The sequence below is a fragment of the Triplophysa rosa genome, linkage group LG24 (genome assembly GCF_024868665.1).
Source record: "Triplophysa rosa linkage group LG24, Trosa_1v2, whole genome shotgun sequence".
Classification (NCBI taxonomy): domain Eukaryota; kingdom Metazoa; phylum Chordata; class Actinopteri; order Cypriniformes; family Nemacheilidae; genus Triplophysa; species Triplophysa rosa.
Genome location: NC_079913.1, coordinates 5,527,783 through 5,540,525, shown reverse-complemented (window position 1 = coordinate 5,540,525; position 12,743 = coordinate 5,527,783). Strand labels below are relative to the sequence as shown.

The window sequence follows — 12,743 nt, the reverse complement described above, 5'->3', positions numbered from 1 at the left end:
AACAAATTTTTTAATTCTTAATATTGTAAGGTGCAATACTTATTTAACTGTACTACTTGTGCTCCCTTTAGTTCTTTATAAAATAATTACTTTATTGCATTGGTGGGAATTTAATGATAATCACTGTTAAGAACAAATTGGAATTACAAATAAGTATAACGATAAAAAAAATCAGCTTTAAAAGCATCTTAATTTTGGAATGCGATGTGATCTTTGCATGTTTTCGTGAGATTTCCAAGCATCCTGGATTAGTGTTAATATTGATCTTAAAAACTTGACTGATACAATAGACATTATAGTGCTTATGGACCTTGTTTTTTCTCTGAAGCCGTGAGTACAGATTTTAATGCAGAGTTATGACAACTGAAAGATTTCTCTTCTACAGCTGCAAGACGTACTGTATGTCAGTTGCTTAATAGTTCAATTCAAAGAAAAACTACCCAGTCTAAATTAGGATAAAACCTTTTCAGCCTTTAAACCCCAATATTTCTCAGGATTTTTTAATCCATATACATGAATAATATTGGCTGCCAGTTTCCTTGGCATCGATGCTCACGTTTTCACGCCACCCCAGAGTGTTTGAACACATCCTCCCTATTTGCGTCACCGCTTGTCCGCGATTGCTCCTTCAAACCTTGTTCTGCTGTTCCTGTTACAGATTAAGGAGAATAAGGACTAGAGAGGTTTTGTGACACTTGCTTAATTTTCCTTCACTCTAGTGGCTGTCAATACCAGCCTCCTGTCCACAAGCCTTCAAATGCGTTCGGCGCGGGCCAATTAACTTTATCTCAGTAAAGAGGCAGCAGCTTCCAGATAATGTCAAGAGTGCATTAGGCGTTCGCAGTGAGCTTACCGAGCTCTTTGCTTTCAAATGCTCAGCAGAGCCACTCTGTCATGCTCTTGTGCGTAAATTACTGCAGTGCTGATCTAATTGGCAGTGGAAGCTGCCAGCAAATATGCAATAGTGAAACTGCAGCAACTGGATATGTTTTCTCCGGGGTGCAAGTTGTTACGACCCAAATATAATATTATATGGAGTTGTAAAATTGAAGGCTAATATGAGATGTCAATATAGAGAACAATCAACTGCCTTGTTATCAGGAAAAATTACTTTATATAAGTATGACACAAACTTTAGACCATTTTTCATAGATGGTAAACTGTGACCCAAGTCATCCAAAGTGGGTTCAGTACTCATCGTCTCAAGAGGGTCTGGTGGTCTTTGCCCCTCTTAACAAGATGCAGCATTCATAATCAGTGTCAGCTATTTACAGCAGCGCACACCCTCTATAAGCATTCATTAAATATTCATTAGTCTTCAAACACAGGCTTTCATCTAAGAGCTTGTTGTTGTTTTGCACTTTCCAAGCCAACATATGGGATACAAGAGCTAGTTAGTAATTGCATCTATCAAACTGGCTTCACTCAGACATTACTTGCTGTTATCACATTCGATGAATTTTTCATCCTTGTACTTTTCTGCGTCGACTTTCCCCGGATCTGTTTTCAGCGGTTTGCACAGCTGATCAGATAATAATGCCATTATATTTGTTGCCATGGCGATTCCGCTTGCTTAAAATGTCAGGGCGTGAACTTTGCTGATCATTATGTCACGCCTGAGATTTTATTTATTTAATTTCTCACCTGCTGTTTTTTTTGTGTAGTTTCTTATTTCTAGGCAGCCACAGGGCACAGTTGCCAAATGCAACAATAAAAGGTAAGTACAGTTGAAAAGTAAATACAATACAGATAAACACAACAATGAGATTTTATTTTGTAATGATATTACATTCCACAGTTTTAACATTTTCCAGGATTTTCTTTTTTCTTTTAAGCTTTTTTACAGTTTTATATTTTTTTCAGGTACTTAACAGACACGTTAGTGATGAAAAAGATCCAAAAAGCCTTTCGGCTTCAGTGTCCCATAAAATTGAAAGTCGCAGCTGTGCCAATCCTGCTGCATTTTTTACTTATATTTCAGTTTTGAATAGAAAAAAATACCTCCACTCATGATTAAATGTACTCCACCAAACAAAAAACAAGAAATGCTAATGACTATTGGCTGTAATGTAAACGCATTTGTATGAATCTAATGTACGAGTTGTCATCTGGAAAGTGTTATCCTGAGCCCATTCACACCCTAATGCACAATGCTTTTTGAGAAGATTCTTTAAAAATGCCCATTGAGTGGCTGTTTTCCATTGTTAGTCATTGCCACAGTTTTTATGTTGAAATGTTTCGCCATAAACAATGATCCATACAAAGCTTATGAAACACAATTTACTACATGTGTTCTGTCATGAACTTTGTCTAGGATGAACGGCAATTAAACCATAAGAAATATTTATTCTTGGCATCTAATGCGAGCATCTGACCTTCAAGTACTCTTTGATCTCTTTATACTCTGTTATGGTCCACCCTTCTTTGCCTATTTGAAGAAATATATGTTTGAACCAAGTAATGAATTGGTGTTCGGAGAGTGTTTTGGTTTTATTTCCAAGATACAAAACTGAAAACAGATTGCTATTACATGTTTATTCAAATGTTTTCTGGAATCCGTACTGTGGAAAAGACTGAAATTTGTGTGTTGTGTTTTGTGACAGCATGGTAGATTCGTCCACAGGGGCTTCTGTAAGGAAGTGTGAAAAATCTTGTGGAGTTCTTTATAAGTGTGGCTGGATGAGTTTGTGTTAATTCATAGCCAACAGCATTATCAGCATGCATCTCTTGCAACTAGATGTGCCTACCACACAAAGTATTCTCCTTTGATTGTTCTCATTGAAGACGACTGAACCCTTTTTTCCATGAATACAAAGTAAAGTTATAAGAAGGGAAGAATTTATAGTGGGAATCAACAGTGTTCTTACATCTTTTGGCTCTTATGATCTGGTTAAAGACCCCTTGAAATGGTTTGACAAGTAATGTGTTTCTTTCTTCCCTCAACACAGTTCCTATTTAAACAGGAGACGTTTTTTTTTTTTTTATAGCCAATAGTCTCTTATTTACATAACAAGCTTATGGGGTCTTTCAGTATGCAAATACCCATAGTTGGGTCAAATATGGACAACCTAGAAACTGTCTATATTAGATCCAACCATGTGTTGAAACAACCCATCATAGGATCATATAAAACCAAAAGATTGGGTTTGGCCATATTTTACCCAACCATTGGTTCTAGGGTGTAGTCAGAGAAAGAAGGCGAACCAGATGCAGGCAGATCTTTTGGGAAAATTTCTGCTTGCCGAACCCTGTAAGCATGTTCTTCCGGCAGATCAAAATTTTCTCATTGCAAACGAATTGCCATGAATAAATGTCCATGGTGACCTGCCAGCAACTTATGGTGAATGTGTCCCGTTGTGACACGCTGCTATATGGCTGCTTTAGTTGGTGTTTAGGAATTTTCCTGTGTGTGAAATGTGAAATTCTGTTTTCAGCGCGGAAAGGCTTTCTGAAGAAAGTCAGCGTGCGTTCCCATCAAATGGAAGAAATGCCTCTTTCTAGACGAGCTTAAGGCAGTAGTAGTGTGATGTTGGAGTGTCTTGTTGTCTGTGGATGTTACATCAGATGTGTCTACGGGGACTAAGCGTTCAAGTGCACTAAAACAGGATATGGCATCTTTCTTTTCCAGTAATTCTCATTTCAGCAAAGAGCCTACCCGATTTCCCCCAAGGCAGGTTTTTGATTTGATGCTTTGTAATTTTTAGCATTACAAGACTTTTTTGTCCTTTTATTCCTATGGATACCGCAAACCACTCTCACACACATACCTAGAGGTCACCGGGTAGAGAATTCAACCGCTCGTTCGTGGTGAAAAAAAGCACATGGTAAAATGTTCGATACCGGATGAATAAGAAATAAACAAAAAGGAACGCAATTTTGGAAAAACAAGTCAAACGCTTCAAAAATGTGTCTTTCCGGATTGGATTTTTTCTCTCTTCTGGAATATTATAAGTATTACTTTTTTCTTTACAATTTGCTGTACAGCGATAGCAATATGTCACGAGCAGGCATTTGCCATTCCTAAAGTCTTCAAGAGATGCTCATTCGCGCAAAAAACAATCCTTTAGCCAGATGAATTGTAAGACTCCACCAGGGCTCAAGACTAATTGAAATAATTCCACAGTTTAACCACAACGGGGCCAAATCAGATCCCGGTTGTTGTCTTGTCAATGTGAATTGTCTGAGCTCTTGGGCTTGAAACATTGGCACCGGTCTCCATACACTGCTTACAGAGCTACTACACATGCTTCTATCCAGTCACGAAAACCATCAAAGTTTGGCAGTTTCTAGGCATCATTGTACGTGTAAACACCTTCCATCCATGTGTCAAATGTTGTCCGAATGAGCTTTTCTTTTCTGTTGTTGAACAATGTGCAAGTTCCCCTTCCAGTTCATGTTATCCTTATGCTCACGATGTCACAACTTCAAAGAAACGTGTTCTTGTGCAGTATCTCAACAATGGAAAGGCTCACCAACATCTTTACAATTAGCCATGTTATTTTTTTCATTTTTTAAACGATCAGAGCACTCAGACACATGGTTAAAAAATGGCCCGGTTGGTGAGATTAGAAATGATTTTATACGAATATACGACTTTAATCTTCAGTTATGGTCTTTTTACGTTTCTTTTTTGTCCCCATTGTCCAGCTCCATGTAGGGCCTGGGGGTTTCAGGGGCCGCCCCTTAACACACGGTCCCGTTTTCCTGGCGGGACTTGGGGCATGTGGAACGAGGAATCGGCTGTACGGAGGGTGCCAGTGTACAGAAGAATCCAGCGATGAGAGACAGACCCAAACCGCCCCAAGCGCAGAACATGGACCAGCCGTAACCGTGACTGATGTCATCTGGGAGGCCGTATATGTAACGCGGGTAACGGGACAGCTCGAAGTTGATTCCTGCCACGCAGGTGCACAAGGAAATGATGCAAAATGTGCCTGCAGAAAAGAAAGATCAAATAATTATGCAGATTGGTTTAATAGCTTTTTTTTTACATTGTTTTGTACTTTAGTGTCTACATAAGGCAGCTGATTTTTGAGACCCTCATTAGTTGGAATGCACCACATTTGCAGCTACTCTGTGCATCTGCGTCATAAATTTAAGTTATGCTGTAATCGTAAAAATGTATTGCACACAAATATATTGGTTAAGAGTTCTGTGATATTTACATTTCATTTTTATGAATGCAAATCAGTACTGACTTAAAGGGATAGTTCACCTAAAAATGAAAATTCTGTCAACATTTACTCACCCTCTTGTCATTTCAAACCTGTATGACTTTCTTTGCAGAACATAAAAGAAGATATTTTGAAGAATGTTGGTAACTGAACAATGGCTGTGCCCATTCGCTTCTATTGTATGGACACAAAAGTGCTATTTCTGTCTTTACTAAATTAGTATCCTAATTGACTTTTTAATTGCCATATCATTACAGAAACGCAGGGCATGGCATTAATCCCTCATCTTAATTGCGTCACCGCCTCTCTCTCTGTGGTGCCGGCGCTGTGCGGAAGACTGACGCAAAACAAGTCTCTTCCGCCGCTCGCCAGGCATTGACGGCACATCCAATTGTGCAATAATGAGGCTGTGAGCTGCGTTGATTGATGTGGGCATCTCCGTATTGAGGTGATGAGATTCAAGAGTGATGCTCGGTGCATGTGAGCCATATTGGTTGCTGGGAGATAATTGATATTCCGTAATTGCTTTAATGTCGACTTGCTGGCTGTCAGTCATTAATTAATGCAGTCTTGGGATGATTTGTGTAAGAATTGCAGGTTCAGTTAAGAGTCCCTGAGAGTGGGGGTTATAGTAGTACACCGATTTTAGTAGCCTGAGAGCGTTTGAGAAAAGAACTTTATATAAGTTGTCCTTTTGCATTTGGAGGAAATAGCATCACTTGTAACTCGACTGGTGCTAGATGGGAGTAAAATGTTATTAAGAATGTGAGGTGTTGAAATGTATGTTAAACGGCCTCAGGTTAGTTTCATGCTTTAGATATAATAAAAGAATAAAAACAATATTTGCAGAGCTTGTATAAATATAACTGTATATTACCGTTGACTTTTATTTAATGTTGTTTTTTTGTGATCCACTTTCTAGACGTAATAAACATCAGGATAGAAACGATAAAAATGGAAATTCAATTTTTAGTGCTAAAAATCCAACAAATAAGAATTCACAAACTATTTTCCAGCATCCAAGATAAGAACTATACTCATAGGGCTATCAAACGATTAATGGCGATTAATCGCTTCCAGAATAAAAGTTTGTGTTTACGTGTATATGTCTGTGTATTGTCCATATTCATTTTGAATTTATAAACGCATACATGTATTCATATTTAGAAAATGTGTTTATTTATATTTACCAATAATTGAAACTGTTATATGTATAACTGTATATATACATCTTTATTTTATATTTTATTGAATACATGCATGCATGTATGTACAATATATGTTTTTTAAAATACTAAATGAATATGCACAGTATACAGACACGTACTATGTAAACACAAACTTTTATTCTGGATGCGATTAATCACGGTTAATCGTTTGACAGCTTTAATACTTTTTCATTTTTAACCGCATGTAAGCCGTCTCCAAATTATACACATTTTGTGATTCTTATGCCATCTGCTTTTCACAACATACTCATTTTCCTACATACAAGGCACTGTGTTTACTGTCTTTCCTTTATAAACAGCTGCTACTGTGCATGCCTGTTTGTTTGGAAACGACTCACCGCCCATCAGGAAGAGCAGTCCTGCCACGTACTGCATGAGCCCGCGGTCCCAACAGCATCCCAGCATTCCAATGATCCAGCCGAACAGGATGATGGCCACGGCCATTCCCATGAATCCTGCGGTCATTCTCCGCAGATCTGTGGGCGTCGAGAAAGAAGGCAAGTTAAACACGGTGACTCAGAGCTGATAGGGGGCACAGCGTGTATTAGGTGGGTTAGATGACTCATTGTCAATGAGCGTCAGAGTGCTTTTGTAGACCCCAAATGTCTGTGGTTTTCATCTGCAACTTTCCCCGGGAGAGAATTTAAATGCATTACCAGTCAAAGGTTTAGACAAAGATACTCATTTTTATTATTACTTTTTACCGTATGCTTTGATATTAACACATTTTAGGATAATGGAAATGACCGCATAGATGCCTTAAGCATAAACCTTTAGTTGAAATGGATTTAAGGTCACTATGTCAAGTGTGTTCAAACGTTTGACTTGAGCAAACAGCCAAGTCACAACCTAAAATAACTATACAGTAAACAAAGTCTATAAATAATGCAATAATGCACCGTGTGTGCGTGGGGGGCCGCACACCGAGTGTGACAGGCTCGACTATGCGTTAGCTTGAGGGTAGGTCACAACATTTGTGTTAGTTCGCTCTTTTTAATCTCACAGCTGATTTCTCACAGTACAGAAGAGGTGGCTGGCCCAAAACGCCGGGCACGGTAGCTTACACCAGCCGACTGAAAGGTTTCAGAAGGGCACGGAGTTCACCCTAAGGGCGGGCACAGTGCAAGAGTAGCAAGCTGAACGAGCGCATTTAAGTCGCGTTAAAATAGAGATAAAGTGTTTGAAATTCATTTGATTTTTTTTTATCAAAGCAATATCAAAGAGCGCTGAAATGTCAGTTGTTTATGAAACGGCAATTCATCATTCAACAGATTCGCTTGCTTTTTATTACATACCAAGTGACGGATTTCATAAGCCTGCCTGTCTGCAGTTCCATTTGTGTCTCGTAAAATGGTGTGTGAATGCTTGTTGCAAGTGTTTCATAGTCCTAGCGCGGTTTTACTTTCCGGTCACAAAACAGAACCCTACACCGCACTTTTATCAGCATTCATCTTTTACAGCAACATTTGGATAGTAGCGTTATACGGTAACAAGAGATGCATAGATCTCACTCAATTAAACAGGAATATAGCAAATGTCATGTACTGCATGTGCTGAGCGCACGTATTGCTATTTTTAAGTGCAACATGTTACCACGCGATAGGGCATTGATATTCTGTCATCATAAATCAATATTTTTAGTTATATTGATTGTGTTATAGCACTATAAAGATAGATTCACAAAGAGAACTGCAGAAAGAGGTCAACATTGATCATTTCTATTTAAAATACGTTGGGTATATTTGCGAAGACCACTGATGCTTATAAAAGAAGAAAAAGTATTTCTACATTATAATAACTGTTCACTAAAAAAAAAAACGTGCAATATTGTGATCTATACAGGCCTAGGGATGTTATATAGTTTCACCTATATTTGTGTATACAGTATACGTGCCAATTCCCACAGCTACCGCTCTCAAACATAATGCCTTTAAATAAGGCACCCGCTTCTGACCTTTAAAACACAAGAGTGATTTTCAAAGACCGAATCCGTCTGAAAAACATCTCGCCACACATTTCCAGGCAAGATTACAGACTTATATTTTTAGGTTTGAATGATGGCGCTCACATAGTACTTGTTACATAATAATATAGCCCGTGCTGTACCCGAGCAGCGTCAGTCAGAGCGTAGGCACATTCGGAAACAATAGGCAGTTATGCATAGTCACAGCGATAGATTATACAGGAATTATGTCCGTAGCAGACAGCGTGCCACAATTTAGCCTCGCGGCCCTCATTTCTCAGCTGCCGAGAGAAATGCACAGATTTCTTTTAACACGGGAAGCCTGTCGTCTCATATTATGGAATGCCATTTGCCACGTGTTGAGAGGAATTGTGTGGCGAGTGCAACCATTGTGCTTTCTCTGGATGCTGTATATATCCAAATCTGTCGAGAAGAAAAGAATACAAGACTGTTGAATACTACTGACAGCTATGCTGGAAACAGGCCAGAGGAGTCTCTGTGGTTAGACCTCTGCTTTGTTTGATATTCTTGTCGTTTCTTGTATCTCTGTGTTTCTTAACCTGCTGGGCTTCACGACGTGTCAAATTCTGCCAGTTCTTTGTTCTCCGTGTTCTTATGAACGCAGAATGAGAAAAGACAGTAACCGCTCCACTTGCGAATGTGTGCTTTCAAAACCTCAGAGGTCGGGGATGTATAATTATGTGTGCCAAAGGATCTCTGCCAATTAGATTTTGTATTTAATAAGTGAGAATCAGAGAGAATGGAGAAAATGTGCCTCGCTTAAGCTTATGGGTTCTGCATTTGAAACTAAAATGGAGTTTTTCAGTGTGGGATATGCCACGAATGCCCAAAATGATGGACTGCTGCCTTGGGGCTGGAACTGACATCATTACACTTCATCAAAATGAAACCAACTGCGATACTGTGCTTTTCCATACGATCTGCCATTGTTTTCAGTGGTGTAAAGTATAAGGAGATGCTGAGGTGTCTTGCGGACAGTTTTGATTTAAAACCTTATTTCTCCGAGTATAGTTACCTTCCAAAAATACGGAAGCATCTTGAAAATCAAGTTTCGCAATTTAAGCTCCAGTAGAGAGGTTTAAATTTGTGCACAATTCCCTGAATGTGAATGAATCACAGACCTTATGCATCCGGTAATAAATCGCATTGCTTTCTCTCTGTAAATGTTATGATCCCTCTAATAACATAACGTAAACTAACGTGTAGTTAGCGTACCATCTGAGGCTAATGTGAAACACGGTTGCTGATGGTATGTTCATGGTGAGTAAATTAGTGTTATACAGCTGGGGGTCCTATGCGTACCGAATGTTAACATGTGAGAAGATATACAGTAAGAGCCACCTTAAAGGGATAGCTCAGCAATAAATAAAAATTCTCTCATTTATTCACCCTCACGTCATTCGAAGCATATGCACGACTCTTTTTTTTTTCTATGGAACACAATAGAAGTTATTTTGAGAAATGTCTCGGTGGTTTTGTGTCCGTACAATGGAAGTCAATGGGAGCCAATGTTATTTGGTTGCCATCGTTCTTCAAAATATCTTCTTTTGTGTTATGCGGAAGAAAGAAAGTCATACAGGTGTGAAATGACACGAGGGTGAGAAAATCATGAAAGAATTTGCATTTTTGGGTGAACTGTCACTTTAAGAACCGATGAGTTGACTTCTGACGCTGTGAATGTTAACAGGTTTTGTGTCGTCTCAGTCAACCCAGACACCAAGTGCCCTTCCCAGTGCACCATTCGGATGATGTCAAACGTGTCTCGAGTCATATGGCAACATTGTTTACAGGCAAATAGAATCAGAGCGGGAAACGCAAGCCCCTTTTCATCTGTGACCTTTTCAAGATGGTGCTTTGGAGAGGAGAGTGGCATCATTGTTAGAGGAAAACGTTTGTCTGCACTGAGATATGTTCCAAAAGGCAAATGCTAATTTCACTGCTAGAGAACAAATGAAATCATAACAGTGAGCGCAGTGTTCATATCGCCTGCGAAAGAATTAACTTTATTGTCAATGCTTTGACAGATTCCTTTTTTCATAGAACGTAAATGTTTAGATGTGACTCAGAGCGGATGGTGGCGATATTTATGAGTTTGCAGAAACGTCGGGCAAAGTGAGAAAAGTGCTTTGGTTTTCTCATTTAATTCCATATCTCTTGATGTCACATTTGAAAATGAAAATGTGTTTTGTTTGTTTATTATATAATTATTTTGTGGAGTTTTTAGCCGGTCCACAGAATGACAGAACGCAACTGTATTGTTCTGACTGTTTTACCAAACAAATTTGCCTGTAGCCTCAATCTTTAGTTTTTGTTTTATTCGTCTTTTTTTACAACCTCATCTGTCTAAGGAGTCCCCCCCAGTATTGACTGACAATAAAACGTCTGTTATCTCCAAAGGTGCTCGTAAATCCCAGAATGTAATAGGTCAAACTGATTCCAAAATCTATGAAAGCACATCATCAGTGTTTGTTTTTTAGCAGTCATTGAGATCAATGTGTGTGTTTTAGTTGCATTACTCTCCGCTGGGAAGGGAAGACATGTGTCGCTGTATTTCTCTGTGTGGAACGGTCCCCGAAGGCAATAGAGCTTGATTTCATTACCTCGTGTCAACCGCCACAGGGGGGACAACAATTGCAAACCAAAATTAGATTACAGTAGACGGGGTGGGAGAAGCTCGAGAGAACGTCATACTTGTTTTCTGTATGCTTGAGGCATAGCATACTACTTTTGCAGTACAGTGTGTAGTATTGATACTGAATGAAGAATGCACATTTTTTTGTATGCGTAGAATAACTGGTTGGCTACTACTGTACATTTGACAAAATATGCAGTATGCAATAGTGAGCTCTATGTGTCTCGCAATGCATTGCATTTGATTCGAATGACCTGAAGTATATCAGCTTTACAGTAGTCTCTCATTGGAGCATCTTGTTAAATATGGCTGCCTAGAATTAAAGCATTTTTATAAAAACTTAAAAACGAAAAATCTAAAATAATTGTTAAATGTGGATGTCATTTGCACAGCAATACATTCTATGTAAGTAATAATGTGACAACAATTTATATATATATATAATTATTATAAGTATAGATTGTTTTTATTTTTATTATTAATATTTACTTATTATTTTTATAATTAGTGTTTTTGTAGATTATTGTTATTTATATTATTTATTTATAAATAAATAAATGTTTAATATTCATTAGTGTTATAATATGTAGTATAATAATATGCATTTTATTATAAATCAATATGAATATAACATTATTTACATATTCTATTATTTATTCTATTTTAAAACTGTATCCAGCTTTATCCAGAGTATTTCTATCAAAACCTGTCGTTTCCTCAAACTGAATTGGAAGCTCATGGGGACAGTTCCAGAGAGCGTAATGGTTGATAGTTTGCGACTGGCCGCCTCTTTCTAATCCCCAGCGGTTAAGAGTACCTGTCAATCCCGTGGGACCTGCCAATCCATCGTTGTAAAAAGAGTGATAGGGGATATAGGGGATAGAGGCTACATGTTGAGAGAGGTTAGAGATGGACACGGCAATGTCAATAAGAGCTCACTTAGGGATCCGCTGTGGGAATTCTTGAGCGACAGACAACTGGCACTTCAGTCAAGCAGTAATGCAGTGGCAGTATCAGCTGTCAATCAAAAGCATTGCCGTACCGAGCGGAAGTCAACATGTCCTTGTGGACGAAAGGCTCCTGAATATTTTGTCAGATAGCTGGTGACGGTAAATACACTGCCAAATAAGATGTCCAGTATACTTTTGACCACATTACAGTAAAGGCATCTATCTAAAGTTAAAAGTCAAATTTATTTATGTAGCACTGTTTATACGGTACAGCTGCAGCTGACCAATGTGCTACACAGTATAATGATATAAAAACCATATTCCATTAATTCCATTGTTTTTAACTTGTATTTATATATTTTACGTGTCATTTTGTGCCTTTGCAAGACAAAACCATGTACAGTAAACGGAAAGTGACGGCAGGAGAGAAGTGAACAAGGACCTCAAACGCCCAGCAGCATGATGTCACAGCACCCATAAAGCCACGACCCAAGCAGGTTTATATTTTAAATGTGGTTTTGTTCAAATAAAAGTGCAGCAGTACCATTTTCTATGCGCCATGTTGACACGTGACATGGTGGTTATCAATTTCTGATGTGCCTCCTCAACCATTTATCTTTAGCAACACAATCAATCCCCAAACTCGAAAATGTCAATGTCATTTTAGATAAGCGATTCTAGTCATGAATGTAGGTTGAAATTTAGTTATGAAAAAGTTGGTTAGATTTGTGCTCCAGAAAACTTCCTTTTAGTCTCGGAGATGAAGATGCATCC

At 38.5% G+C, this 12,743-nt stretch overlaps 1 protein-coding gene across 1 annotated transcript in view; it reads right to left on the bottom strand.

Moving 5' to 3' along the window:
- Nucleotides 1-1,736: 1,736 nt before the first annotated feature.
- tmem178bb (transmembrane protein 178Bb) overlaps nt 1,737-12,743 on the bottom strand; it is a 61,820-nt gene continuing 50,813 nt past the window's right edge. The window contains exons 4-5 of the mRNA XM_057324388.1: nt 6,742-6,879; nt 1,737-4,934 (exon numbers count right to left, since the gene is read on the bottom strand). Of these exons, the coding sequence (XP_057180371.1) occupies nt 4,684-4,934; nt 6,742-6,879 (389 nt within the window). The 3' untranslated portion in view covers nt 1,737-4,683. The remainder of the gene's footprint in view (nt 4,935-6,741; nt 6,880-12,743) is intronic.